This window comes from Acomys russatus, chromosome 11 (assembly GCF_903995435.1).
Source record: "Acomys russatus chromosome 11, mAcoRus1.1, whole genome shotgun sequence".
NCBI lineage: Eukaryota > Metazoa > Chordata > Mammalia > Rodentia > Muridae > Acomys > Acomys russatus.
The window spans coordinates 6,119,029-6,145,202 of NC_067147.1; the positions used below are offsets into that span (position 1 = coordinate 6,119,029).

The following is a 26,174-nucleotide window of genomic DNA, read 5'->3' on the forward strand; positions in this document are numbered from 1 at the left end:
GGGAGGTAATTAATTACCGCAAAGTACAGTATCACAAGTTCTCTGTGGTCGTGGGAAAGATGACAGAAGCATGGGCAACGCTACCAGGAATAGTTGCTGGCAGTAGTCAGACTCCAAGGTGAGTAACCTTTGGTTCATGATAGGGTTTGGTGAACATCCACTGAGTGAGCAGAAAGCAGAATATTCCACTCAGGGGAAAGAAAAGAACAGAGCTTCAAAACAGAGATGGCAGGCATCAAAACCGATGGGGCCTTGCTTAGACTTTGACTAAAGTCCCTCATGAATACCTAACCTGAACAAAGATTTGTCCTCGGAGACCCCAAAGATTGATTTTAAGAATGGGAGCAAGATGGTGACACAACTAGAAATGCTGATCAAGGAGTAAAGGGAACTGAACCACAGACCCCAAAACCAAAGAAGATAAAAGTCAACTCAGATGATTCGTCCTTAACAGAAGAAGAGTGCTAAGAAGGAAATTGTGTGCACATCCGGCAGCAAGAGGGAACTAGTGAAAACTGTAAACTCACTTCAAACTGTGGGACCGGGGTCTGAAGCTCAGCGGTCAGTCTGGGCTGGGCTGAAGGTGAGTTCTAATCGTGTCGTTGGGATGTGAAGCCAAAGACCAATCAGGGAAGTGGCTCTGCTCCTTCTGATGGTGTAGCAGCAAGTACATGTCATGACCCAGTGGTCCAAACCCACAGGATCTGAACCACCATGAAATGATATCTAATCCGTAGACTTCAGATTGTCAGCACTGGCTTGTCACTTGGAGCAATACACTCACTTTACTTCATGAGGTTGGAAGCAAAGAGATTGTACATAGGGGGGGCAAAGAGTACATGGAAACTACAGAATTTCTTCTCAGTTTTACTGTGAATCTAAAAATGCCCTAAAAAAAAAAATGGTTTGTTTGAAAGCAAAAGCAAACAAGTAGTAACGATGGAAATTGCCAAAGTTTGAATCAGTCAAAAGGTAGCCAAAGGGGGACCACTCTGTTAAGGCAACTGAAAACCCGTTCGGGTGTGGGACCCTAGGAGATGAACGAGAAAAGCAGAAGTGATAGGAGCAGGCCCTTTTTACTAAGGAAAACTTTACCCATACCAGAGACCCATCAAGGGGAAGAGAAGGCTTCAAACCCGGATGGGAGCCACAATGGTGAAGGAGCAATTGCTGAAAGACAGGCAGTTAACGTTCAGGAAATTCTGCAGCTACATTGTCACGTTTCTGTGATAACAAATCAACATGTCAGCCCCAACACTGCCACATAGTTTTTTGGCTTTGTTTTTGTTCCCATGGTTTTTGACCCAAAACTAGTTATTGGCTTTGATTCTGATTTTGCTTCTTAGTTTGGTTAATTAATGTGATGTTTTAATCAACTTATGTTCCTTATCATAGTACGTACTGGTTTTCTAAGCATTCTGATCTCTTTGAATAAAGGAATGCTATAACTACCTGGTATTGCAATGAGGTAAAAGACCCATCAGAATCTAAAACAAGACATTACAAATAAGCATATCATAATGGGTTGTTAAACATTCCATGACTAATGTCTCTGCTGACATCATATACCCTGGCTGGTTTATTGATCACATAATGTAAAGAAATTTATGTTGATGGCATTTAAAGGATGTGTTGTTGTTGTTGTTGTTGTTGTTGTTGTTGTTGTTGTTGTTGTTTTAATCTGTTAGACTAAGCATTTTTAAAGGCGCCATCCGATGCATAGCTTAATGTGACTCAGGGCTGTTATGCACACTCAGATCAGTGTCAGGACAAATTACCTTCATCTCTCAGGAGAATTGGCACTAGCCAGGGTTATTGCCTTAATAATACACATGTCTAATGCTTCTGTTTACCGAGTAGCTAGTCAGCACTCCAGAGTATACATGGCGTGTGTGCATTGTTACAAAGCAAACATCATTTTGCAATTAACTGTGTTACAACTGGAGCATAACCATACTGCATCACAGTTCTTTAGTGTTCGCTGTGAGGCTTTAGGATAATTAAATGTATATGAATGCAACTCTAGGTACCATTTCTGTAGATGGCAACACACTCACAAGAACAAATAAATATCTATACATATCCATACAATTATTATCAGATATATTTACAGTTTTTTTTTTAAGTTAAAGGAGATGTTTCTGCAGATACTATGAAATAAGATTTTTAATATTTTTTAATCCATACAAAAAACCTTATTCACTAATTAGGCACCGAGGGACCACATAAAAGCACCTGTAAGTATAGGCTATCTGCGTGTATTGAGTGGGCTTTGAATTGCTAACTTAGGAGAAAAATAGTATATTTTATGTACAGGCTGTAATTTGAAAGTGCAAAAAGTATACATGATTGCATATTAAGCCGAGTCTTTAAATTGTGCTTTATGCTTGAATGAAAGGAAAACGTGTTTTCAACTGATCTTGTGCTTGAGCACTAATGCCGTCTAATAATCTCTTCTTGTAGGCCTCGTAGTGCAGATTATTTTATGCAAGAAGCTAAACGGATGAAGCATAAAGCAGATGCAATGGTGAGACCCTTTTCTTTCCAGATTTGTTCATCCAAATTGTGTCTGTACTGCAGCTTCATCGCTGGGGCAATATAGCCGGGGTAATTATAAAATCTATTACAAGGATGGCTGGGCCTGCTAAATGGAAAAATGTTTATATAATCAAAGGCTCATAGCACAATAAATTATGGCTTCACTCAGTAATGTCTAACTGGAAGAGAGCCCTGGATAAATGAATATTTCAGTTTAGACTTAAGATCTGAGTAGTAACTAGAGCCAACGCAGTCAGTGGGTGGAGCTATTAGAAAAAAATTAAATTTGCATTTTCCTCTCTGGCTAGTCTGACTGGCTCTTCCTTGGCTCAGGCCCACAATCAAGTCTCTTTTCAGGAAGATTGTTGTTCCTAATGTGTATGCCAAAAAGGAACGTGTCCCCTGAAGTTTACAACATAGAAATGGTCACCCACACTTAACACCTCAAGTCGCCATTCTTTGATCTTTCCAAAGAATTACTTTTCTGACTTGGGCGATCTCCAGTTTTGGAGATCTTAAAGCTTTCAGACAATAAGTAAGAAAACTTTTGGTTTTCTTCCCGTCCGGAGTTCGTAATAAGATCAGTCAGGGCTGGAGATAAAGGTGGCATCTCAGATACTTTTCAGAGTGTGTGATTCCAGTGGGAAAGATACGTAAATCCAACAGCTGCTCCCACTTGTGCCTCACGATGCCCACCACACAGTTATTATCTGACGTCAACTGCCAAGGAGCACTGGGTAATGCGGAGTATTCGATGAGCATCAGAAAATAGAGACTGTTGCAAGGAACCGTTCTTGTCCACAGAGCCCCCATGATCCTGAGGTTTGGTGGAGAGTTTAGGTCATCTGCAGAAACTGATGTGTGGATCGCCCTTTCTGTAGTGCTTAAAGAGAAAAGAAGGAAAGAAGGGATACTGAGTCACACATGCCCACTACTGGACAAGAAGAAAAAAAGAAAGAAAATCATAACATTTTTTTTGTCGTTTGGTTTTGGTTGGTTGGGTTTGGTTTTTGGTTTTTGGCTTTTGGTTTTTTGGTACAGGTTTTCTCTGTGTAGTCCTGGCTGTCCTGGAACTCACTCTGTAGACCAGGCTGGCCTCAAACCCAGGGATCCAGACACACCTGGCTCTACCTCCCAAGTCCTAGGATTAAAGTGCGCACCGCTGCACCCAGCTGCCTGTTTGAATTCTAGTGTATGAAATTTTTGACTTATTTAATGAGTAAGAATTTTGTCCTGTGTTCATTTTCACAGCTATCATTGTTAATGAAAGTTGGGATTTATTTATTTATTTTTAATGGTAGGGCTGAGAGTACTTAAAAGTATGACTGTCAATTTTTCTTTGGTTAATAAATCATGGGAAAACAGAGGTGGTTTTTTGTTTGTTTGTTTGTTTGTTTGTTTGTTTGTTTTGTTTTGTTGCAAGGTGAGACTATGTGATTTTTCTGGAGCGGCAGTCAGGGTCTAGAACCAGAACCTTAATACATAGTTCTAGACTGGGAGAGCTCAGGGCTGTAAAGCTGAGCCATGGCTGCCGCAGAGGCTGTAAGGAGCCCTGGGCTTTCCAGGTACGTTCAGCCAAACGGTCAGTGCTAGAGCATCTGTGCTGATTAACATAAACACACACAAGTGCACAACCCCCAGAGCTGTTGTTCTGATTGATTCTCAGCTTTGGGCCTCCTTTTGTGAAGGTGAACCAGAGCCTTGAGTTTCCCTCCCCTTCCCTCCCCTCCTCAGCCTTCCCTTTAGTGAGGCCCTGTCAACAGTGAAACAGAAGAGGGTGGACATTTAGGGGGATAAAGCCACAAATAATGTAAGAGGTAGAATCAAGGCCTTCAACTAGCAATGTTGAGGTTGAAAACCAGGCATGAGAGTCAAGGGACCCTTGGAGGCCTCCCCTTCTCTGAGGAGGAGGAGAGGGGGGAAGGGGACAGGTGAGGGTGAGACTGTGATCAGGCTGTAAAGTAAATAAATAAATAGAGGATAGATGGATGGATGGATGAGAGAGAGAGAGAGAGAGAGAGAGAGAAGCAGGCATGAAGACCCATGTTTGACATCAGACCTGTGAACTTTGACATGTGTTTAGCACCACCTGGGAATGAATTTGTGAGCCCACTAAGGAGAAGGAAACAGAAGCTTGCAAAGGTGGAGCTTAGAGCTACGTTGGCAGTTGTCACACGAAATCTACTTGTAAGCACTCGCTTGCCTCAAGCCAGTGGCAAGCTGAGAGAATGACTAGAGAGGCTTGCACTAGGTCCCTTCTCTCCGGGAGGTGGGCTGCACGCTCCGAGCTCCCGTGGCATTCCTTGAAGCTGCAGATTGTTCAAAGCCTCATATACACTGTTTGTCACATGAAGGCATGTCTTTGATGTGCACTTAAGCACAGGAAGACATGAACAGTAACTAGTAACCAATAATAATGTAGGGAGATTATAATAGAAAGTGATGACAAAGTGTACATGCTGTCTGTCTATTTCTAAACTTCCCCTCATAACATTTTCAGACCATATCAACCACAGGTACCTGAAGCTATAGAAAATGAGCTGTGGATGTCAGGGAAAGCTATGTATCTATTTTATTCTTCCTCTCAGCTTTATCTCACAGGATTCTAGAGCTCAAAAGCTTGGTCTCTCATCTCAAAGCATATAAACTATGGCAGTGACCCCCCCCCTAAAAAAAACCCCTCTTATTAAGGAACACACCGCTGATTCTCTTGGCCAGGTGGAGAAGTTTGGCAAGGCCTTGAACTACGCCGAAGCAGCCTTGTCCTTCATCGAGTGTGGAAATGCAATGGAACAAGGGCCAATGGAATCCAAGTCTCCATACACCATGTACTCAGAGACGGTGGAGCTCATCAGGTGAGCTCTGCTTCCAGCAGGATGGCGTTGGGCAGGATGGGGGGGGCGGGGGCACAGGCCACTGGGTTCAGTCTCCATCACTTAGGTGAATAAATGTATTTATTCATTCTACTTTTCAAAAGTGATGAGAAAAAACAGTAGTAAAACCTCATTCTAAAAATGTGTAGTATATCTAAGTAGGCATTTCTCAAAAGAAAACATATAAATGGACAATCAGTGTATCACTAAGCAACAGGGAATTCAAACCATGGAGAGACCTGGCATGTAGTTTGTGCTTATTAAATACTTGAGGCTAGGCTAAATAGCCAAGCTATGGGCCTACTATGAGTTTCACTGTTCTGCTTAAAGACATCCATGCTATAAAATGGACAAGTAAGTCATGACCACAACAAAGCCCATCAGACACACACAGGAAGCAGATGTGCCACCCACTGCACCCACTGATGCAGGACACCGTGCCCTGAGAGAGAGCACAGCTCAGAGTGAGAGGCACCCCCTCACCACCCAGAAAATGGAGACGAGAGGTGTTCTTACCTGCATGATGACTACCGTGAATGATAAAGTGTGCCTCAGAGTAGCTTCAAGAGAGCTTTGTTTGTTTTTAACGTTCTCACCAAAAAAAGACAAAAGAATAAAAAGACAATGTATTAGCCCTGGCTTTACCGGTATACAGTGGGACTATATATCACAGTGTCAACTGTACCCCAGAAAGGTGGAGCTGGTTATGAAAACAAAACTGCATGATGACGGAACCTGTAAATGGAACACTGGCTATTTTGCCTCTTAAATCTGGGCCTTACTCACCAGACCTGGCTCCCCTCTCCCTAAAGAACACTCGGGAGCCAGGGTGGGAGCATCTCTACAGGGGAGAGAATGCCTCCCTCCCGAGCAATGAATTTCCAAGTCACAGTCAAACTACAGCATACATAGTCAGGAAAAGTGTGTGTGTGCGTGTGCGTGTGTGTGTGTGTGTGTGTGTGTGTGTGTATGTGTGTGTATTCGTGCATGTGCTTTGTGTGTGCATGTGTGTGTGCGCATGTGTGTGCGCGCATATGTGTGCATGTGTGTGTTTGTGCGTGTGTGTTCGTATGTGTGTGTGTGTTCATGTGTGTTTATGTGCGTGTGTGTGTGTGGTCACTAAACCCCCCAGATTGAGAAGAAAAAAAGAATAGAGCAGAAAGACTATCAGAAGACATGATAGCTAGAAATCACCGAACTATTCAAGAGACAGGTTCAAAAAGCCAAGAAGACCCCAAATAGAATAAACCTAAAGCAATCCATGCAAGGCCCATGTAACAACATGACAACAAAACCTTAAACCCTGAAAGCAGCCAGAAAGCAAAGAGAGAGGAGCTGGAGGCAGGCTAAACAATCAATCCACAAGGAAAGAGGGAGAGCAAGTCCCTTGTTCCCTCCCGGATTCTCAGAGGACAACAGAAGATTGGAAGGGAGAAATGACAAAGACAAATTTTATTTGGAAAATGCCACAATATAATTGAATTACTTGTGAACTAATAAAAACAACTAAAATTTTTTTTTAAAAAAATTTTTCAGACTCAAGGAGCTAGGCATGGTGGCACACGCCTTTAATCCCAGCACTTGGGAGGCAGAGGCAGGTGGATCTCTGTAAGTTTGAGGCCAGCCTGGTCTACAAAGTGAGTCTAGGGCAGCCAGGGATACACAGAGAAACCCTGTCTCCAAAAACCAAAAAAAAAAAAAAAAAAAAAAAAAAAAAACCAACAACAAACAGCAACAACAACTGAATGGACTTTCTCCATAATAAAGGAAATGGTGGAAGGGATGCTGGCACATCAGGGAAGAAAGAACAGAAATGTAGCTGCGTACACAGTAAACCATTCCTTCCAGTGAGCTTTGTAAACAGCTGATGGTTGAAACAAAATTTACACCTCCATCTCAAGATCGCATTACTTAGAAGGGAAGGCATCAGTTTGTGTAAAGTGTTGATACCATCAAACTGTAGGTCATACAGGCAGGGTTTTACCCAAGGCAAGCTCTGGGAAAGCTGCGCTGGGAACCTGCAAACCTGAGGCAAGAGACTAGCATTACTGTCCCAGCCATGCGGCAAGAGACTAGCATTACTGTCCCAGCCATGTGGCAAGAGGCTAGCATTACTGTCCCAGCCATTTCCAGCAAGCTGCTGGCTGTGCCAAGAGCATCACAAAGTAAAAGCCAGGCTGACCTCAACACGTTGTGTCACGATGTGTTAGCCTCACTTTACAGACTGGGAAATAGACACTTGGAGGTGTTGAGGCGTTTGTCTGAACTCTAATGAGCAGCGAGTTGGCAGTCTAGCATGGGACCCTCTTGCATCGCCCACACTGCCTCATCTCTCAAGACGCTGAGCAGGTGACCAAGTCTAACATTGAGAGAAAGCAGCGGCCACAGTCCTTCTACTTCAGAGAAGACAAAGTAAGAGTGACCCATTTGTCAGGAGACAGAAAGACGGACATTAAAGTGTATTCCGGAGGGCTACAGTGTTGTCAGATACTGAGTTACATGTAACGAGAGAGAGGTTGGTTAAGCATCCACCTAGGTACCTGGGTGAGCTTCACCTTCATTCTCAGGGACTCTGCAGATAAAATGTAGGGGAAACAGGCACTTCTCCATGTTTGTGAGTCGCTCCCGAGCTTGCAGCACTCCTGTCAGTTCTGTGTCCTTAAAGAGCAGAAAACCGAGCAACGTCATAAAAGCCACCTCCTTCTTGTCATCACAGAAATGCCATCAGCTAGCTTTTTCTGGCAGGATTGTCAGCACTACGAACACGTCCGTGATGGAGCTGGAGAGCTGGCTCAGTGGTTAAGAACATGCGCTGCTTGCACGGAGAACCCAAGTTCGAGCCCCAAAGCTCACAACCACAACTGGATCCAGGAAACCCAGTAGTTCTCCATGAGCAGCCACACCCATACGTGCCCACTTACAGGCACATACACATGTGTACATAAAAAGAAAAACCAAAGAAAGAAAGACTACCTGAGTGTGAAGAGGGGACCACCATAGAAAAGATTCTGTTGGTACTCAGAAAGCACTTTTTTTTTATTTTTTATTTATCTTTTTTTAAAGGTATGCTATGAGACTAAAAACCCACTCAGGCCCCAATGCCACACCAGAGGACAAGCAGCTCGCTGCACTTTGGTAAGTACGACCCCAGCTCTGCAGATGCAGTGCTGAGCTGCCTTGTACTGCCTGATACCTCTGACCCACTTAATCCCAAGCTGCTCCAACAGCCGAGAGGTTCAGACCACTTTTCACTACGGTTCCCTGAATTCACGGTGACCGGAAGATCACAGGGCGACAGTGGTGCCACCAGCCAGTCAGGGTAACCAAAACCAGCAAGCTCCCTGTCTCGGAGAAATAAGATGGAAAACCCAGTGTTGACCTCTGGCCTCTACACATGCATGAACAGGCATGAGCACACACATACACACGTGTGTGCATACACACACAATCAAACAAAGTAAAAATAAGAGGTCCCACCCCAGTCATTTCAACATGAACTGTGCTAAATGGAATTTTCCTGTATTTAGCATGTTAGAAGCAAAGTCATTGACAAGCTACTTTGCATACCAAGTTAGTATGCATGGAAACCCACAATCCATTAGAGTTATCAATACGCTGAATCAAGGGGCCTGCTCATTATCCCTAGATAATCAAGTCATATCTTTCATATTAGCTAATGGGTAATCGATAGTCCTCTATTTAGGATTACAGTAGTAAGGACTGTGCAAAGCTAACTCTCGTCACAGCATCTGCACTGCTGCCTCGTCCCGTCCCTCATGTTGCAAGGCCCCGCTCTTGGTCTCTCTTACATCTGGGTGTCCAGAGTGCTTTGCTGTCAGCAGGTTCACTAGGCTCTAGATCGAATCTGCGGCACAGAAGATCAGATGGAATCTCAGACGGCACAACAGCACCGTAGACACAAGAGAGGCTTGGGCTGTTTTGACATGATTCTGTCTGGAGTTTAAAGTGCCAGAGAGCTGGGTCAGGTTGTCCTGAGCACGTTGGGATCCTAGCATCTCAATACCTGATCTCAGCTGGGGAAGAGTTATGAGAGGGGAGCACCAGGCAAGAGAGAATTGGTCTGAGGAAATGCTAAATATGCCCTTTTCTTTATTGACGTACCGTGATGGGATTAATAAATTGATGGTGATTAATAATTAATGTTGGAATATATGTATAAGTAATTATACAAAACACTGTAGGAAATGAACAAGTGTAACTAGCCTCAGATTAGCATTTCTGTTGTGGTTGTAATGCACTTTATTTGGACTCATTACAATCTAGTAAGGCGTTAACAAGCAGGGGTAATAAAAATCTACGCAATTGCTGTCCTGTCTGCAAGGCCAATAGCTCACCCAGTAAAGCAGTGCAGGCTGTGTGCTAGCGCTCCCTGGGCCTCTCATGGAGAGACACTGCCCTCTGGTGGTGGGAAAAGAAAGCAGCCGGACCCTGTTCCCAACAAAGCTGTTATTACTTACACATCATCTGGTGGTAAATACAAGTATGGAGTGCCTCCTTGGAATTCTGATTTATGGCTTTTGAACAAAGGGAACAGCAAATACCCATAAATATACTTAATATGGAAACATTTTAGAGGTATAAGTGTCATCAAAACATTGAGTCGGAGATGACAGGATTTGTTCTGAAGCCTCACTGTAAAGGACGCACGTCTCTCCTCTTCTAACGCAGTTACCGATGCCTGGCTCTCCTGTACTGGCGGATGTTTCGACTTAAACGGGACCACGCTGTAAAGTACTCGAAAGCACTTATCGACTATTTCAAGGTACTATTTCTAGCAAATAAGAGCGCCATGGCTCCTCGTGCTGGGCTGCCTCCCTGACAGAGGCGCCTCTGAGGTGCCTCATCCGTCCATTGCCTTGAGGCTAAGCCTGCCTTTTCTGTTGTCCAAAATCACCCCATGGCACACTTGTAGGGCCTCCAGAGAATGGGCCTTGAGAGCCCAGTTCACTTGTCCCCCCTGCCTTTGTGCCCTTATTTTACAGCCTCTAAACAAAGAATGTCCAATTATTCACACCCCACCCCACCCCCGCCCCCGATGTCCTGGGGATCCGTCTTTAGAACAAACATAATTACTATGTCCTTGTAGAATTCTTGGAGGTAACTAATTAGAGCCACTCCCCTGGGTTTGTCTCTAGTAGCTGAACTAGTCTTTGATTGAAAGGCTAAAGATAGGAAATGGCTTGTTATAGCTCAGAGCCCCTCAGTAGCAATGTGTGATGGTTAAGATTGAGTAACAGCCATGACAAGTTTTCTCTCAGAAAATTAAATTATTTCCACTAGAAGAATACAAAGCTAGCAAAACAAATGCAAAGCACCTTTTTGATGCACTGTTGCAAAGCAGACCTGAAGTCAGCAATTTGTTCAAAATTTGTGGGCCTCTTCTCTGTGTGTCTGAAATCACAACATACATTGCTGTCTCTCCCATTCCTTTGTCACACACACACACACACGCACACGCGCGCACACACACACACACACACACACACACACACACACACACACAGTCATCTGTTTTAATCCCTTCTTGTTAACCTGCTCGTCTGAGAGACTAGCTGATGTCCAGGCTATGGTGGAGATGCGCTGGGCCGTGTCTAGTGCACTGCCGCCTTTCCAGTTGTGCAGATGCAATGACCCCTGAGGACCGGTGAGGGGGCCTTCCTGGCCCACTGACCACTGCGGTCATGAGATCCTGCATGGAGATCTTCCTTCACAAAAATCAGTCTTTTTGCCAGGCCTGGTGGGCTTGCCTGTGATCCCAGCTCTCAGGAGGCAGAGGCAGGAGGATCACTGCAAGTTTCAGGCCACTTGGTCTACATGGCAAGTTCCAGGACAATCAGATCTATGTAGTGAGACCTGTCTCAAACACACACTCACACATGGGGTCGGGGCAAAGACAGTGACTGTCAGCAAATCAGAGCCTAAGAGATGAAATATTATAGCAAAGTAAAAAACAAAGATGCTTGAATAAATAAGTAAGCTGGATTCTATGATCCTAGTGAATTCTGATGAACTTTTAAGGGATTAAAAGCAGTTTTTAATGTTTATATCAAGTCTAAAAATATGAACAAAATAGACAGAGAACAGAACAGAAAATCAATTTCTCCTCCAGGAGTAATTGGCGTTTGTTTTCCATCAATTCTACGTTTTTAAGTATATTTTAAGTGGCAGGTTTTATCAGAAGCGTACACGGTGATTTTTGTATACTGCACATCTGTTAAATGCCACCACTTAGAGAAAGCATTCACCACCATCTTTGTGACAGGACACCTCAGAGCTAACCCTTCTGACCACACGCCTTTAGTGGGTCTCCAAAACTTGTCTTTCCTGTTGAAGGTTTGTACCTAGTAGGTGCCCTTTGTGCCAGATGTCAAGGACCATTTAAATACAGTTTGGGGCCTGGAGCCTTCAGGTGACAGTGATTATTGTCTGTGGAGAATATGCTTTAGCAGCACGTGATGCCTCTGAGGAGACATCATATCTACCAGTGTGTTTTGGTCATGGTGCTCATAGGTACGGGAAGAGCCTGAAGACTTCCGTCCCATTTGGAATCCTTCCTTAAACTCTCTCTGCAAACCCCAGACCTCTCCCTCTCTTCCACATTGTCTTCTCCTATCCAGAGTGTTGATTAGAAGGAGCTAGGCATGTCAGAACCATTCTGGCAGGCGAAGAGAGGGGTCTCCCAGGATGGCATTCTTTTTATTGTAACTTTCTCTGTGAGTCAGGTGAAAGTGGCAACTTGTGATTCCATCCTGTGTCTACGCTCACTGCAAGCCTAAGAGGCCAGTTCTTGCCATTTTGGTAGCTTCTGCACTGAAACTGGACAGCCAGTGACTTCATGACACTCCTTCTGCCAGAAGCACGTCCTTAGAAATCACCAGGAATGGTTTCTTGTCCCTAGAAGGGAGAAATGCGAGCACCTCATAAAGATTGTCACTTCCCCTAATTTTTGTGTGTGCTCTCCAAGAAAGCAGATCAGGCTCTCAGACAGGAAAGCTGACTGCACTTGGCAACTTCTCTTGATTAAGAAAACACTTTCCAAGCTTTTTGGTTTGGGCTGGTGTGCTTCCTCAGTGGATAGACACTTGGCATCGAGTCTGCCTGATGATTCATGTTCAATCCCCAGGCCCTACATGGTGAAAGGAGAGAGCTGACTCCCATAAGTTGTCCTCTGACCTCTACATACTCACGGCATGCTCTCCTGCTCAAGTACACACACGCACATACACACACGCATACACGCACACACACTCACATACACACTCACACTCACATACACACACATTCATAGAATACACATGTAAGATATTTTTAAATTATTTTAGTCTCTTTTGTTTGTTTATATTCATGTATTTATTGCTTGTTTGTCTCTGCTTTGTTGAGGAACCTGGGCTCAAACCCAGGAACTTCATATACCAGTCAAACAACCTGTGACTAAGCCACACTCCTAATCAGGAGAGCTTTAAATGCCTTCTGCAAATGCCTAGCACATGAAATGTAATATCCTAAACAAGACTATCTAAGTAAGTCACGGGCTAACAGTAGAACTAAAGGGTAGGGCGCTTTCCTGTTATACCTTGGGCTCAGTACTCAAAACCACCACCACCACCACCACCAAAAAAAAAAAAAAGATTATGTCATAATGAAACCTCTCAGTACAATTAATTAATTTTGCTAATAATTTGCTAATAATATTGTCTCAGTAAATGTCAGAATTTTTAAAATTTAAGTTAGGAAATATTTGAAGCTATCGCTTTAAGAATATTCTCTTATTCCTTTTTGAGAAATCTTTTGTTCTTGTTCTTGTTGCTGTTGCTGCTTTTGACGACAGCAGGGTTTCTCTGTGTAGCCCTGGCTGTCCTGGAACTCAATCTATAGACCAGGCTGGTCTCAAACTCAGAGATCCGCCTGCCTCTGCCTCCTGAGTGCTGGGATTAAAGGCGTGGACCACCACACCCAGCATTAAGAGGAATAATTTTAAACTTCATAATTTAAAACAATAGGATTTAATGGCATACTTTCTTCAAAGTCCTCTGTAAATAATCCCTAAATTTAGATATAAGGCTTTCTCATCTTGAACTGGGAAAAAGTTCCCACTCCATTCAGAAAATTTAGGCTGATTTCCAATGAAAAACTCTGGATTGATTCAGCATTCAATGGAGCGTTACAATTGTGGATAATGTGGTACCTAAAATTTGAGTGTGAAAGCCTCTGCTGGTTAAGGCACTTGTGGGCACACACACGTGTGCACACTCATTCATACACACTAACTTCCACGGAAGGAGAAAATGGCCTGTGATTGTAACTCCCCAGATCTGGTTTCGGTGAGTCTGCACTGACCTACAGTATCTTTAGTGATTATTGTCAGTAGCCTGAAAATACGCTGCTGTCCCCTGGCTAGTTAGCCAACGGCACTCACTGTCCACACTTTTATTTTATTTCCCCGCAGAATTCATCGAAAGCTGCTACCCAAGCCCCATCTCCATGGGGGTCCAGTGGCAAGTAAGTTCACATTTCCCAAATGCAATAAACGATGCATTGCATGATGCACCGCCCCGAGGGGCTGCCCGCATTGCCTGCTCCCAACCTCTCCACTCTGGCTTTTCTACCCCTCTTCTTCCAGGAGCACTGGAATCCCATCCCCCATGTCTCCCAACCCTTCTCCCACCAGCTCCGTGGGGTCTCAGGGCAGCCTCTCCAGCTCCAACACCCTGTCCCCGTCAACCATCGTCAGCATCCCCCAGCGCATTCACCAGATGGCCGCCAATCACGTCAGCATCACCAACAGCATCCTCCACAGCTATGACTACTGGGAGATGGCTGACAACCTGGCCAAGGAAAACAGAGGTGTGTGCACAACCCGTGGGGAATGGGGACCCCCCTAGGCACGGAGAACTCTGCCCCCAGGGGCGTGGGCGATCAAGTTTCATGGTTTATGAAAGGAGAAAGAAAAAGCTGGCACCTGCGGCACGCCCTGCTTTTTAACCTTGCTGTGGAAGAACAGGTAGAATCAATTAGATGCACACACACGCAGATGTAGGTGCAGACACAGGGAGAGATGCAGACACAGATGTCGATGTACCAGCTTTTCACTGTCTAAGCTGCTAGCCAGGCTTGGTGGTACAATCCTATAGCCGTGGTACTCAGAAGTTGAGGCAGAAAGACCACCAAATTCGAGTCCAGCTTGAGCGACAAAGGGATTCCAAGATAGCCTGGGCTTCATAAATAAGACCTTGTCTCAAAAAAAAAAAAAAGTGTTATTTGCTTACAATTCAGAAGAGACTGTCTTACGTGTAGTAGTGAATTATTTTAAAAAACTTTTTTTTTTTTTTGTCTTTTAGGGGATTAGGTTTTAGGGTGGTTGTTGTTTGGTTGGTTGGTTTGATCAGTTTGCTGATACTAGAAGCACTATAGATCAATGAGATGGCTCAGTGGACACAAGTCTTACAGCCTGAGTTCATTCCCGAGAACCCACAGTAGAAGGAAAAAGCCAGCTCCCAAAAGTTGTCCTCTGGCCGCCACATGTATGCCTAAGTGCCTCTCTCCTCTCCTACTCCCTCTCTTGTTCTCTCTCTCTCTCTCTCTCTCTCTCTCTCTCTCTCTCTCTCTCTCTCTCTCTCTCATGTACAATAATAAAACTTTGATGGAGCAATGGATAACTTGTGGAACATAGGAAGATACAGAGGCAAAGATTTTTAGGACATTAACAGGTGGTGAGTAATCTTACCACTGGGAACTGACTGTTGTCAAGGTTCTGAGTTTCTTCTAGTCTTTCTTCCCCAAATGTTCACTGTTCCTGGCAAAGCATGGGAAACTGTGTGTGCAGTTTTTTGGGTTTTGGGGTTTTTTGGTTTGGTTTGGTTTTTCGAAACAGGATTTCTCTGTGTAGCCTTGGCTGTCCTGGGCTCACTTTAGAGACCAGGCTGGCCTCAAACTCACAGCGATCCGCCTGCCTCTGCCTCCTGAGTGCTGGGATTAAAGGTGTGCGCCACCACGCCCAGTGTGTATGCAGTTTTGGCGTCTGTCTTTTCGCTACATTGTATCAAGTGTTTCTCACATCAGTAATTGTGGAATGTCCTTTGTGATATACAGGTGACAGTATCAAGTGAGCGAGATACAGTGCTTATAGAACAGTGAGGTAGCGTGATTTCTCAGCCCATCCTTCTGTTATCAGATACTGAAGTTACTTCTAGGGGTTTTTTCTACTGTGACAAATAATGTTGATTTCTCAGCCCATCCTTCTGTTATCAGATACTGAAGTTACTTCTAGGGGTTTTTTCTACTGTGGTAAATAATGTTGCAGTTATTACTCTTACATAAATCATTGTTTTATGATTACATTCCTAAGAGAGAGTTAAGTTGGGGGTGTCAGTGAGTAAAGATTCTTTTTTGTTGTTTTTGTTTTGCTTTCTGTAACAAGGCCTAGGCTGGCCTGGAATTCAGTAGGTAGCCAAAGCTGGCTCCAAACTCTCCATGTAGCCCAGGTTGGCCTAAAACTCATGATGATCCTCCTGCCTCAGCTTTTCGAGTCCTGGAATTACAGGCCACTATACCCCATTGTATCTTAATATGAGATTTTTTTTTTTCCCTCTTGAAAAATTGAACAATTGGCTCCTCTCCCTCTAGACACAGGTGAGAATGCCAATCAAGCTCATTTTCTGACAATGAGACTTAGTTCTGAGCCTATGACAGTGCAAACCTACAAAGTACATACAAGAGTGCCCACAGGGATGAGGAATGGATGGGACAGATGGGTCCCGAGTATAGGAAATGCTTGATATAAGTTCCATGGTGGTACACCTTGAAAACCCAGTGGGAATGACAGGCGGCCACCAGGCCACCAGGGGAAGCTTATTAGAGGAACTAGTGCAGAAGACGGTTTTGAAAGCTGCATAGTTCAGTGGCTGAAGTGGGGGCAAGGTGGATCTCTCACGTGGGTTAGGTAAAGCAGACAAGTGTATGGAGATAGTCCTGCCCTGGCTGAGACCATGAGCGAGCCAGGCTCCAGATGGCACTGCCCACAGCCTGCTAGGTGCCTCCTACCAGAGGTCTCGATAACATGTGCAGGGTACAGACTTTGACAACACTGTCTCAGCCACTTCTTTCTGAAGAGCACGACTCAGTGACACGTATGACAGCAGAGCTGCCATGGGAATTTGTGTCTGTTCGCCACGCACGTGATTCATCTGGCTGGTCTTTCCCTCCCTCTGCACACTGTTCCCAGAAAGTACCTAGGGACAAAGTAAAGGAGCAAGCAGACACAGAACACCCAGCCAGGAGGTGACATCAACAGAGGTATCAGCTCTGTGCTGACCTCTGGCAGACCCACTGTCCTGGGGCTGCACTCCTTGGACCCCCGCCAGGGCCTCAGCCCATGCCAGTTGATAGTGAAATAATGGAGAGAGAGAATCGCGCTGACATTGAGTGAAAAGCATTTTTCTACCTTTGCTACTTGGGTACATAAATACTGCAAATAACAGTCATTTATTTGGATGTCAGGTTTTATTTCGTTCCAGGGAAATGCCAAGCCAAATAAACAATGGAGAATGCTTGAGGGCACTGAGAGCACACATAGATTGTTTCTGGAGTCATACAGGCCCCGGGCAGTAACCCCTCCTCACACATCTCTCTGTCCCCTAGAGTTCTTCAATGACTTGGATCTGCTCATGGGACCTGTCACCCTGCACAGCAGCATGGAACACCTGGTCCAGTACTCCCAGCAAGGCCTGCACTGGCTTCGGAGCAGCACACACCTGTCCTAGGGGCCACACTTTTGAGCCAGACTGTGTTTTCTTCTCCTTGGTGGCTCAATGTTTCCGGACACTGTGCTGCTGACATTGCCAGCCCATGGCATTTTCCCAAACCATGGCGGACAGATCCTGAGAATCCAACAATGACCTTTTTCTGGGTTGTATGTGCTTAGATGTGGGTTTGTACAAAGCTGCCTGAGTGTGTGTGTGTGTGTGTGTGTGTGTAAGATCGAAGCTCTTCCTTTGTCTAGTTGCTATAATCCAGGGCTTGACAAATGATTAGAGGCTCCTCACCGAAGGAAATCCCCACAGCACACATGTGCTCACACACCCACACACATCCCACATCTACCCCCAGTGCTAAGCCATTGCCTTCTTAGAAAGTTCCACCAAAATCTCATGTGTTGCTGAACCTGGTGCGATCCAGCACACCGAAAGCTTAACTGCTGGATGAGTCGAACCTATCTCTTATTATTGATTACTTTCAGTATTATGTACAATTCCCCAGTCACTTTTGGTTATTGTATATTAATGAGTAATTGAATAATGAAATCAACAAGTCAGTTATTTTTGTGCCACAAGTTCACTAGGTTGCATGACATCAAATGCCTTGCCCCTCCCCTAATACCCCATCCCACCCCATCCCACCCCTGCCACCCCTCGTCTCCCAAACACATTATAAGCCAGTGGAGTCACAGAGGCTTCCCTTGCCTTGTCCCCACATAGTATAAAATTGGCACCAGGATTCAGTAAAAACTCAGCAACCACAAAAGTGACAGTGACCATTCTGGTTCAGAAAGACAGTCCAGCACCTGTGGCAATAAGCCCTCTAGGCATGTGCATTTCCTCTTCCTGCCACTGTGACTCTGTGGCCCTAGAGCCAGAAGGCTGCTGTCAGCCAGTACATTTCAAGTCTCTTCTTTCTGCAGTAGCTTTCATGCAACTTTTCTCAGTCAAACGAAGACATCATCTGGAGTGTGCCCTCCTCCGCAGATCTGGCTGTCGCTTAGCAGACTGAGAGCCACTCGCCGTAACGCTGCCTGACTCTCGCTCTGCACACACACACAGTGTGCAACTTCAGGCCTTGAGTGCATTTTGATTTGTGGAATATTTTCCAAGCTTTTGTTAACAAGCTGCTTCACAGGGCAGGGAAAGTTAACCCTGCGATGACCACAACCCTGAGTAGCAACAACGGAGTGTCCTGCTTGTATCTTAGACATCTGATGTGTTCATGTCCTGACCATGGCCCTCATCTTTATTTTTTTTTTATTGAGTTTATGTTTTAGTTTTTCAGCATATTGTTTACAGTTTTTGTTTTAAGTTTGTTTTCTCGTGTTTCGTCATTCCCTGGGTTTAGTCTCCTTGTTAAATATATGTGGATCTGAAATATTAGTATAAAGAAACAAGTCCTGCAAACAAGGCATACCTTGCCACACTTTTAAAAACAAGCTAATGTCCTTGAGTTACTTGACAGAACTGTACCAGGTCAGCCAGAGGGAGATAGACAAGGTCACCTGCAGAGCGGTGCATTATCACAAAGTGTGTGTCCCATGCTTCCACTGTCTCCCGGTGGAGCTTGTTTCTGTTCACACTGCCATTTTGTCATCTTTGTCAGTAGGTGACAAATAAGATCACTTTCATTCCCCAGCTCCAAGTGTGGATTCAAAACTAGACAAACAGTTGAACAGGTGTAGTGATTGGCTCTAAAACTGAACTGTGGAGTTTGCCCTTGGCTTTGACCTCAAGCACTTGAAACTTTTAGCAGTACATTGACTTCAAATGTCTGTGGCCAGAAATGTTTTTTAGAAGGTGTTGCAATATTTGTGACTAAATAATAAGGTATCTTGGGGGAGAGGACACAAGTCTAAACATGAAATGGATTACATTGTACAGATCCCTTGTATGCTTGAAGATAGTATCTGAGGTATTGGTCGTAAGCCATCCCATGGGGTCAGGTGTGGGGTTTGCCACTGACCTATCACTGCTCAAGAGGAGTTTAGGGTTCAGATTCTTGAAATGAGAACATTACACCTCCATTTCCATGTTTGTACTTACGTATACAACATGCTTTTTGCATCCCTTTCTCTAACTGATAGCAGGTTTGTGATCCTATCCTGTGTTTAAAGTCTGAATATAAGAATTTTGAACCTCCTTTTGTGCAGGAGTGAGACTTTGTTTTAGTTACTCTTGCTGAGTTCTGGTGAGAAGTTCACACTCTCACATAGAGGACTACCCTCCAGGGCCTCTGTGCAGCCTTAGGGAGATTTTTCTGGTCCTGCCTCTCTTTAAAGTTGTAAGCTTAGTTGTGACACCCATGCAATCCGCATCCCTGGGAAACCTGTCAAATTGCGAAGGTAGCCTCTGGCTGGTAGTACCAGCACAGGTTTGATGAATACACTGATGACCTGTGTAAAAATGAAAACTTGTAGAAACTGGTCTCGGGGAGTCGGGGATGGGCATAGTGGAGGATGCAGGCCCTGTCTCTTGCCTTATCCAGGGAGCATGTGTCAGGCCCAGTATAGGTAATTTTACTAAGAAACCATGTTCCGCCTAGTGGGGTTCAATGCTGACAATTCTGGTAAGGGACCATCTTCCACTTAATACCATGAAAGTCATCCATAACATGTCCTTCGCTTAAGTCGGGTTGCTCCTTATGCTTTGTGACTGTAAAAGTCCTATATGATCATTATAGGCATTTGAATAATGCTGAAATGTAAAAAATGTAATCCTATGGTTACCTCAGGCCGTCAACCCCGTGAAGACCACAGCTCAGTGATCTGTATCCTTCCAGAGAGTTTTACATTTAAACATAACATTTATTTCCACTTGTTTCTATTAGATGTTCCACCAAAGTCCAACTGGTCTTGTCTCCCGTGACCTGAGTCCCGTGACCTGAGTCGATGGCAGCCTTTGTCACAATGTTAGAATTGCCTTTGAAAGGGAGTAGCCTAAAGGTATTCCTGACCAAACAACTCTGCACATACCAGTCTCTGATGCAGATGTGCCTGGAGAGAGAGGACCGGTTAAAACAGGGACTTTTGGAAATGCTCACATTACAAATGGAAACTTGTCCCACTGTCTAAAGATGGACGTACTGGAAAAATACAAAACAAGAGACAAATTGTATCCCAGCTTGACCACATGGAGTGCAATGCAATGAGACTTCCTGCACTAAAACATATTCCAGTTTGCTCAACAATGGTGTGTGTGTGCTGATAACGTCTCTGACAGCCATACAGAACAGACACAGGTTGTATGAACGCATACGTTTAAAAACACATATGTACAATACAGCTAACATAAAACTGTAGTATGCCTGACAGATATTACTAGTGCCTAATACTGAGCATCAGTCACTGTGTGTTCACATCACCTTGGAAGTGCAGTCATTGTTATAAAATTAATCAATACAGTGGCATTATTTATGAATCACATCTTAGAAACTGTGCAGTAACATATGCATATATATTTTTAAATAGCATTTTCACAGTTTTCCAGAGTTACTGTTGAAATCTGTATTGCCAAAAAAAAAAAAAAGAAAGAAAAGAGAAAGATGCAAGATTTTTTTTTAATGATGTAGACACCCTTCAGACTCCGTGATCTGCGTGTGATTCCTTGTTTGTAGATATTCAAGAGACTTTAGCCGTCACCAGCCTTAATGCATGTACAGGATGTTATTGTGACTTAATTTATCTGCAGTTTTTAACCCAACAAAATTGGAGTTTATAAACGGACTTGGATTAAATATGTCTGCCTTTCTAAGGCTGCAAATGATGCATTAAATGATTTATGTTGTACACAAGAGAAATCGAGTTGTACGTTTAAAAAAAAAGTTAACCAGTTTCTGTTAATATTTTACAAGGAAACTTTAGAATTGAAATCTTTTCAAAGCAGTATTTTGGTTCCCAGCTTGGAATCTCTTATTTCATGACTGTTCTCTCTCTGTCTGTCTCTCTTTTTTTGTTGTTGTTGTTTCTTTCTCTTTCTTTCTTTCTTTCTTTCTTTCTTTCTTTCTTTCTTCTATCCTAGGCATTGAAGTCAGGGCCTTGCACATGCTATGCAAGTTCTCTGCCACTGAGCTACATCCCCAGCCCTCACAGATGGTTCCATGTAGCTCCCATGGTCTATCATTGCTACGTCTGATATTTTTCAATAGAACTGTAGTTTCCTACTTCTGTTTTCCATATCCAAATATGGCCTTCTGGGCGGGCACACACACAGACACACACACACACACACACACACACTTTCTCCTCTCCTCCCTCCTCTCTTTATCTCTCTAATATTCCAAAGACTGAGGAGGAGGAGACTGGAGAGGCTCCTGTTGACAACTACACAGATGGATGCCTACTCAAGTAGTAGGCCTGAAGCGCTGCCCTAATGGACATTCCTCAATGCCACAAGTCATATTGTGGCTACAACATATTGGAATAATGTTTGCAATACTTGCTTAAGGAAGTAAGAGAAGTCTAGATCAAAGAGCAGAAATATTAGAGCAGTGACCAGGACATGATCAAGTGCTTCTGTAGGTGATGGTCTGTCAGCCTTATTGTCATTCTTATCTCTCTCCCTCTTCCTTCTCCTTCCCAAGCTGTAGACGCAGAAATAACAGAAGTGAAATGACTTCTTGACCTGATGCAGTCTGTGTCCTCAGGGTCAGATATCTTTCCCCACTGACCATCTGACACCATGCACATAGTCTAGAGATAAAACAGATAAGGTTAGACAGTTGAGTTCAGTCCTCATAAACTGAGCAGAGAGCTACAGGGAAGGAGCCCACCTGGTCCCCAGAGGTGGCAAGGACAGGGTGCTTGTCCTTAGTAGTTCCAGGGACTACTGAGAGAGATGCTCTCTCAGAGGTAGGCTGAGAAATGCCCAGCAACCTTCCAAGCAAGAAAGGCCTTCGGAGTCTATTCCTATCAGAATTGTCTTTTCAAATGTATCCCACTTTCTATGAAGCCAAGGCCAACCAGAGTCTTTAGAGGCATTTCTAATGAGGTGAAGGGTGATCACATAAACTGCATCTCAACAGTTCGGAACCAGAATTTGTTTCCTCTGTTTCCTGTTCCTAGAAGAGCACATCCTGACAAACAGCACAGAGGTGGTCCAGTCTGAGAACCCTGTTCTCCTTGCCCACATCACTGTGTGCATCTTCAGAAGGGTCAATTTGTTTGCTTGGCATGAGGCGCATTATAAAACTCTGTTCTCAAACTAATGATGTCTGACCACAGTTTTTGGTTTTTATTACTTAATTGGCACTTTCAACACCAAGGGGTAAATTTGGGGTCAGCTGCAGAGGGACCTACAGTCACAACTTTCAGTGGTAATGGGGATCGAGGGATTAACCCTCTGTGTATTATTTGGAAAGCTCGTCTCTTAGAGCCAATTTTAAAAAACAGTGATCTGGAAGATGAATTTCAGGTATTAATCCCAAGTCAAAACAGAACTACGCATCCAAGATACAGACGGGGCCCACAGGCATCAGAAGTGTTGACGGGGTCTGAAAAGCCAAATCAAGCTCCTGTTTCCCTTCTTGCTTTTGAAATAGGAAAAGCGTATGGAGAAATGGTTTGTACCCAGACAAGATGTAAAGTATCATGCATGCTTGGGATTTTCAAACAATACTGTTGTTAATGAAAATCACTATGGCATTCGACTTCCTTGTTATACCTCAGTGCTTTTTCAGTTTTTCATAAAACTAAAATTTTCACCACTACTTATGAACTCTTTATTTCAAGATAACCAAATGAGCAAAGAGAAAATCCTCAGCCCAGGAATATTTGTGACTCGATGGAATGGCATTCCACCCACAGTAGCCAAAGGCACTCGCTGTCTGAAATAAGGGTCTTTGAGCCTCCTCTGCTTCCTTTACCTGAGAGCCTGAGTACCACAAATGAGGTCATGTCGTTGAGAGATCCGTGACCTGAAACAGAGCCCCATGGATTTTTTTTTCAGTACATCCCCACCAGCCATTACTAAGCCCCTTTCTAGCAACAATGCGGATGCTGGGACTACTTGTCCCTTGGGGTTCCAGTTTAACTCCAAAAATGCCCCCTTTTGAGAACTGGATTTTGTTGTTATTTTGAGGTAAAAATTCTATAAATCATATAGCCAGGTGTGGTGGCACACACCTTTAATCCCACCAGCACTAGGGAGTTCGAGGCCAGTCGAATCCAGGGCTACACAGAAACCCCGTCTCAAAAAGCAAACAAACAAAAATCTCTAAGTCAGATTTAGTACCTTGTCCCTTTAGTAGAACAGTTCTAAGAGACAGTGAGGCTTAAGGAAACAAAACTGCAAAGCTGGAAGTCACTGATGCCGGAGACCACAGAAGAGCAGTTACCGGGTCCCTGAACACTTTCCTCCGCTCCACACAGCCTGTGAGGAAAGCTGCCCTCCTCGCCTCGCTGGCCTCGGTGAAGTGTGGCTCAGCACTTCAACTCCCCTGATTCATAAGCATGAGGAGCGATAGATCGGATGCTCGTGTTCAGGTCCATTGCTGTCACTTGGCAGCCTTCAAGTGTCACCTTGTACCACAAATGCTGGCATATCACTCGCAAAGCTGAAGAGAGTCGTGAGTCCAAGACCAACTTGGGCTCCACAGTGAGTTTAGTGTCACCTCAGATACACAGCAAAAGTGTTATCATACAAAGAGGCAGCCATCGGGTGTGTGATGTGGAAGATAGAACTTTCTGGTAGGATGAAGAGCTAACAGCAGGGTAGCCACCACCCCACCCTCAAGCCCATAAGCAAACAGCAAGGACATCCAGGGAGGGCAGTTGCTATGGAACTCTGCATGCGTGTTGTCAGGATTAGGAGTCCTTCCTGGTTGTAGGCAGGGCTCTACCAGAACAGTCAGAGGTGTCACGCCTGAGTCCCCAGCCTCTCCATCACTCAGCTCTGGCTTCAGTCATCAGTGGTAGCCGGATAAAAAAAATGGGAAGAAACAATTTTGAGTTCATGATCTGACATCTGCCATGAAAACTACCATCGCCACTCAATGGTGCAGTTGAGGAATCGTGACGGAGCCCAAGATCCACAGGCCAGTGTCATACGTACTCTGTGCTCTTGGGCTTCTTCCCCCGGAGATGGGAAGACTGAGTTCTCTTTATGAGTATCTTACATGTCATGGGGGGCAGCTGCTCTGGGAGGCCTGGCCTTCAGAAAGAAGATCTGTCACAGGGGACTTGGAAAGAGTAAACCTCTCAGGGGAAAGTAGGTGGTTTTCTCTAGTGGGCTGGTGGCTGTTCGGCATAATCACTTAATTGCAGGTGAAACCTTAGTCAGAGGCAGGAAAGAGGACTGTCAACATACATGAGGACTCACTGCCTTTTACGGCACCCAACGAGACACCAAACATTGTGGCCCCAGCATCTGGGTGACCCACACAGACCCAACCGCTCCTTCACACCACTAGGGTCGAAGCTCTACACGTGAGGAGTTTTAGTTCTTCTCAACTATTAAATAGACTCAGGGCCAATGTGTCTCCCATGCATCTCTAAACCAACACTTTGAGCTTAATCAAAATAAACATGAAATGCTAAAAAAAAAAAAACAAAAAAAACAACTCCATTTTCTACTCCCAAAAACCCCTTCTACATTCTCTCCCCAGTGAGAACAGTAGCTGGAACTGCTTGGAGTCTTGGCCTGATTTAAGCTCATATAAACTCTGCTTTCTTTCCACAAGAGGCCAAGATGTCACCAATGTGAACGTCAGACAGTGGCTGGGGTGTGGGGCGTGCTGGGTATCAGCACATTTTCACTGGGAGGAGCTGTACCAGCTGGGGGCTTGGTTGGCCTCCATCTTTTCTGAGGCAGGACATGGGGACATACTCCTGTGAAGGAGGAGCAATTACTTGTTTGCACGGCTCTGTAAAAGGTTACCATTGTGCCTTTGAAGTTGACCTTAGCAACGGGATGTAAAACTCAGCCGCTTCCCTTATTATGGGGGGGTAGCTGCTTATCTTGGAGAGACGATTATTCATGTCGTTCCTGGAGCCGACAACTCGGATTCAGTCTTCCAAAATCAAAAGACTGCGCTGTCAGGCCAGAAACCGGCTCCAAGTCTGCATCCGAGTCCTGGGAAAGCTGTCCACAGCCACCTGTCTACACCTCACCAGACTCTGCTAGTGATGCAGTTCTAAGAGCCACAGAAGCAAGGTACAGGCCCGCATCAGTGCCTCCTGTGGGGACCAGGCTGGAGACGGCTTAAGGGACTGAAGAGAATTTTAAACGGGTTGATTCCGCATAGTGATGAGACTTGTGAAAATGTACACATAGCAGCGACAAAAAAATGCTGTGCTTATATAGTCTGGCATCATCTGTATTTTGTCCACTTGCCCTAAATAACTCAAATCCACCTGTGCTATGTGACATTCATTTGGGCTGCCTGTTGGTATGTCTGGATATTGTTATAAATTCCAGAATCTGTGCTGATAGTCACTATATTACCCAAGCAGTGGCTCTGTCACGCATCCGCCTTTCAAACACCGCTGATGAAGTTGTGCGCGGTTCCCTGTGTCTGAGTGTGTAACATGAATCTTTAACACAAGAACGTAATAAGGCCTTGCTTCCACGTGACTGCTCTTCCCAAGCACCGTCCAGTGGACCCCGAGCGAGCAGTCCACGCCTGTGAGGGCTCCCCATCTCCCACGCTGTGCAAAGATGTCTCCATTTGGTGCCTACTCATATCTTTGTAAAAATGGCAAAATGTTAAACCTTTTCCATTTTCTCCTACAATAAAAGAAGCTCCCATACAGAGGAAGGAAAGCCCCTCTCCCAAATCAAGAGTGGCCTGGTGGTGAATGGAGGAGCAACACGTCTACTGCTAAGGCTCTGTCTGCTGGGAACTCGTCTTTTGTCTGAGTCCAAAATTTCCAGGAACAAAGACGATGGAGAACCAGCCACACCTGTCACGATTTGGACTACATCAGGACTGTTCCTTTAATTCACAAGAAACTCAAACAGCACGGTTTCTGGAGTGGACCCTCCTCCT

The 26,174-nt window shown here is 44.6% G+C and overlaps 1 protein-coding gene across 1 annotated transcript in view; it reads left to right on the forward strand.

Moving 5' to 3' along the window:
• Aff3 (ALF transcription elongation factor 3) overlaps window positions 1-17,980 on the forward strand; it is a 474,038-nt gene extending 456,058 nt beyond the window's left edge. The window contains exons 17-23 of the mRNA XM_051152759.1: window positions 2,464-2,527; window positions 5,257-5,393; window positions 8,475-8,546; window positions 10,101-10,194; window positions 13,879-13,931; window positions 14,053-14,276; window positions 17,070-17,980. Coding sequence (XP_051008716.1) covers window positions 2,464-2,527; window positions 5,257-5,393; window positions 8,475-8,546; window positions 10,101-10,194; window positions 13,879-13,931; window positions 14,053-14,276; window positions 17,070-17,191 — 766 coding nt within the window. The 3' untranslated portion in view covers window positions 17,192-17,980. The remainder of the gene's footprint in view (window positions 1-2,463; window positions 2,528-5,256; window positions 5,394-8,474; window positions 8,547-10,100; window positions 10,195-13,878; window positions 13,932-14,052; window positions 14,277-17,069) is intronic.
• The last annotated feature ends 8,194 nt before the right edge of the window (window positions 17,981-26,174 follow it).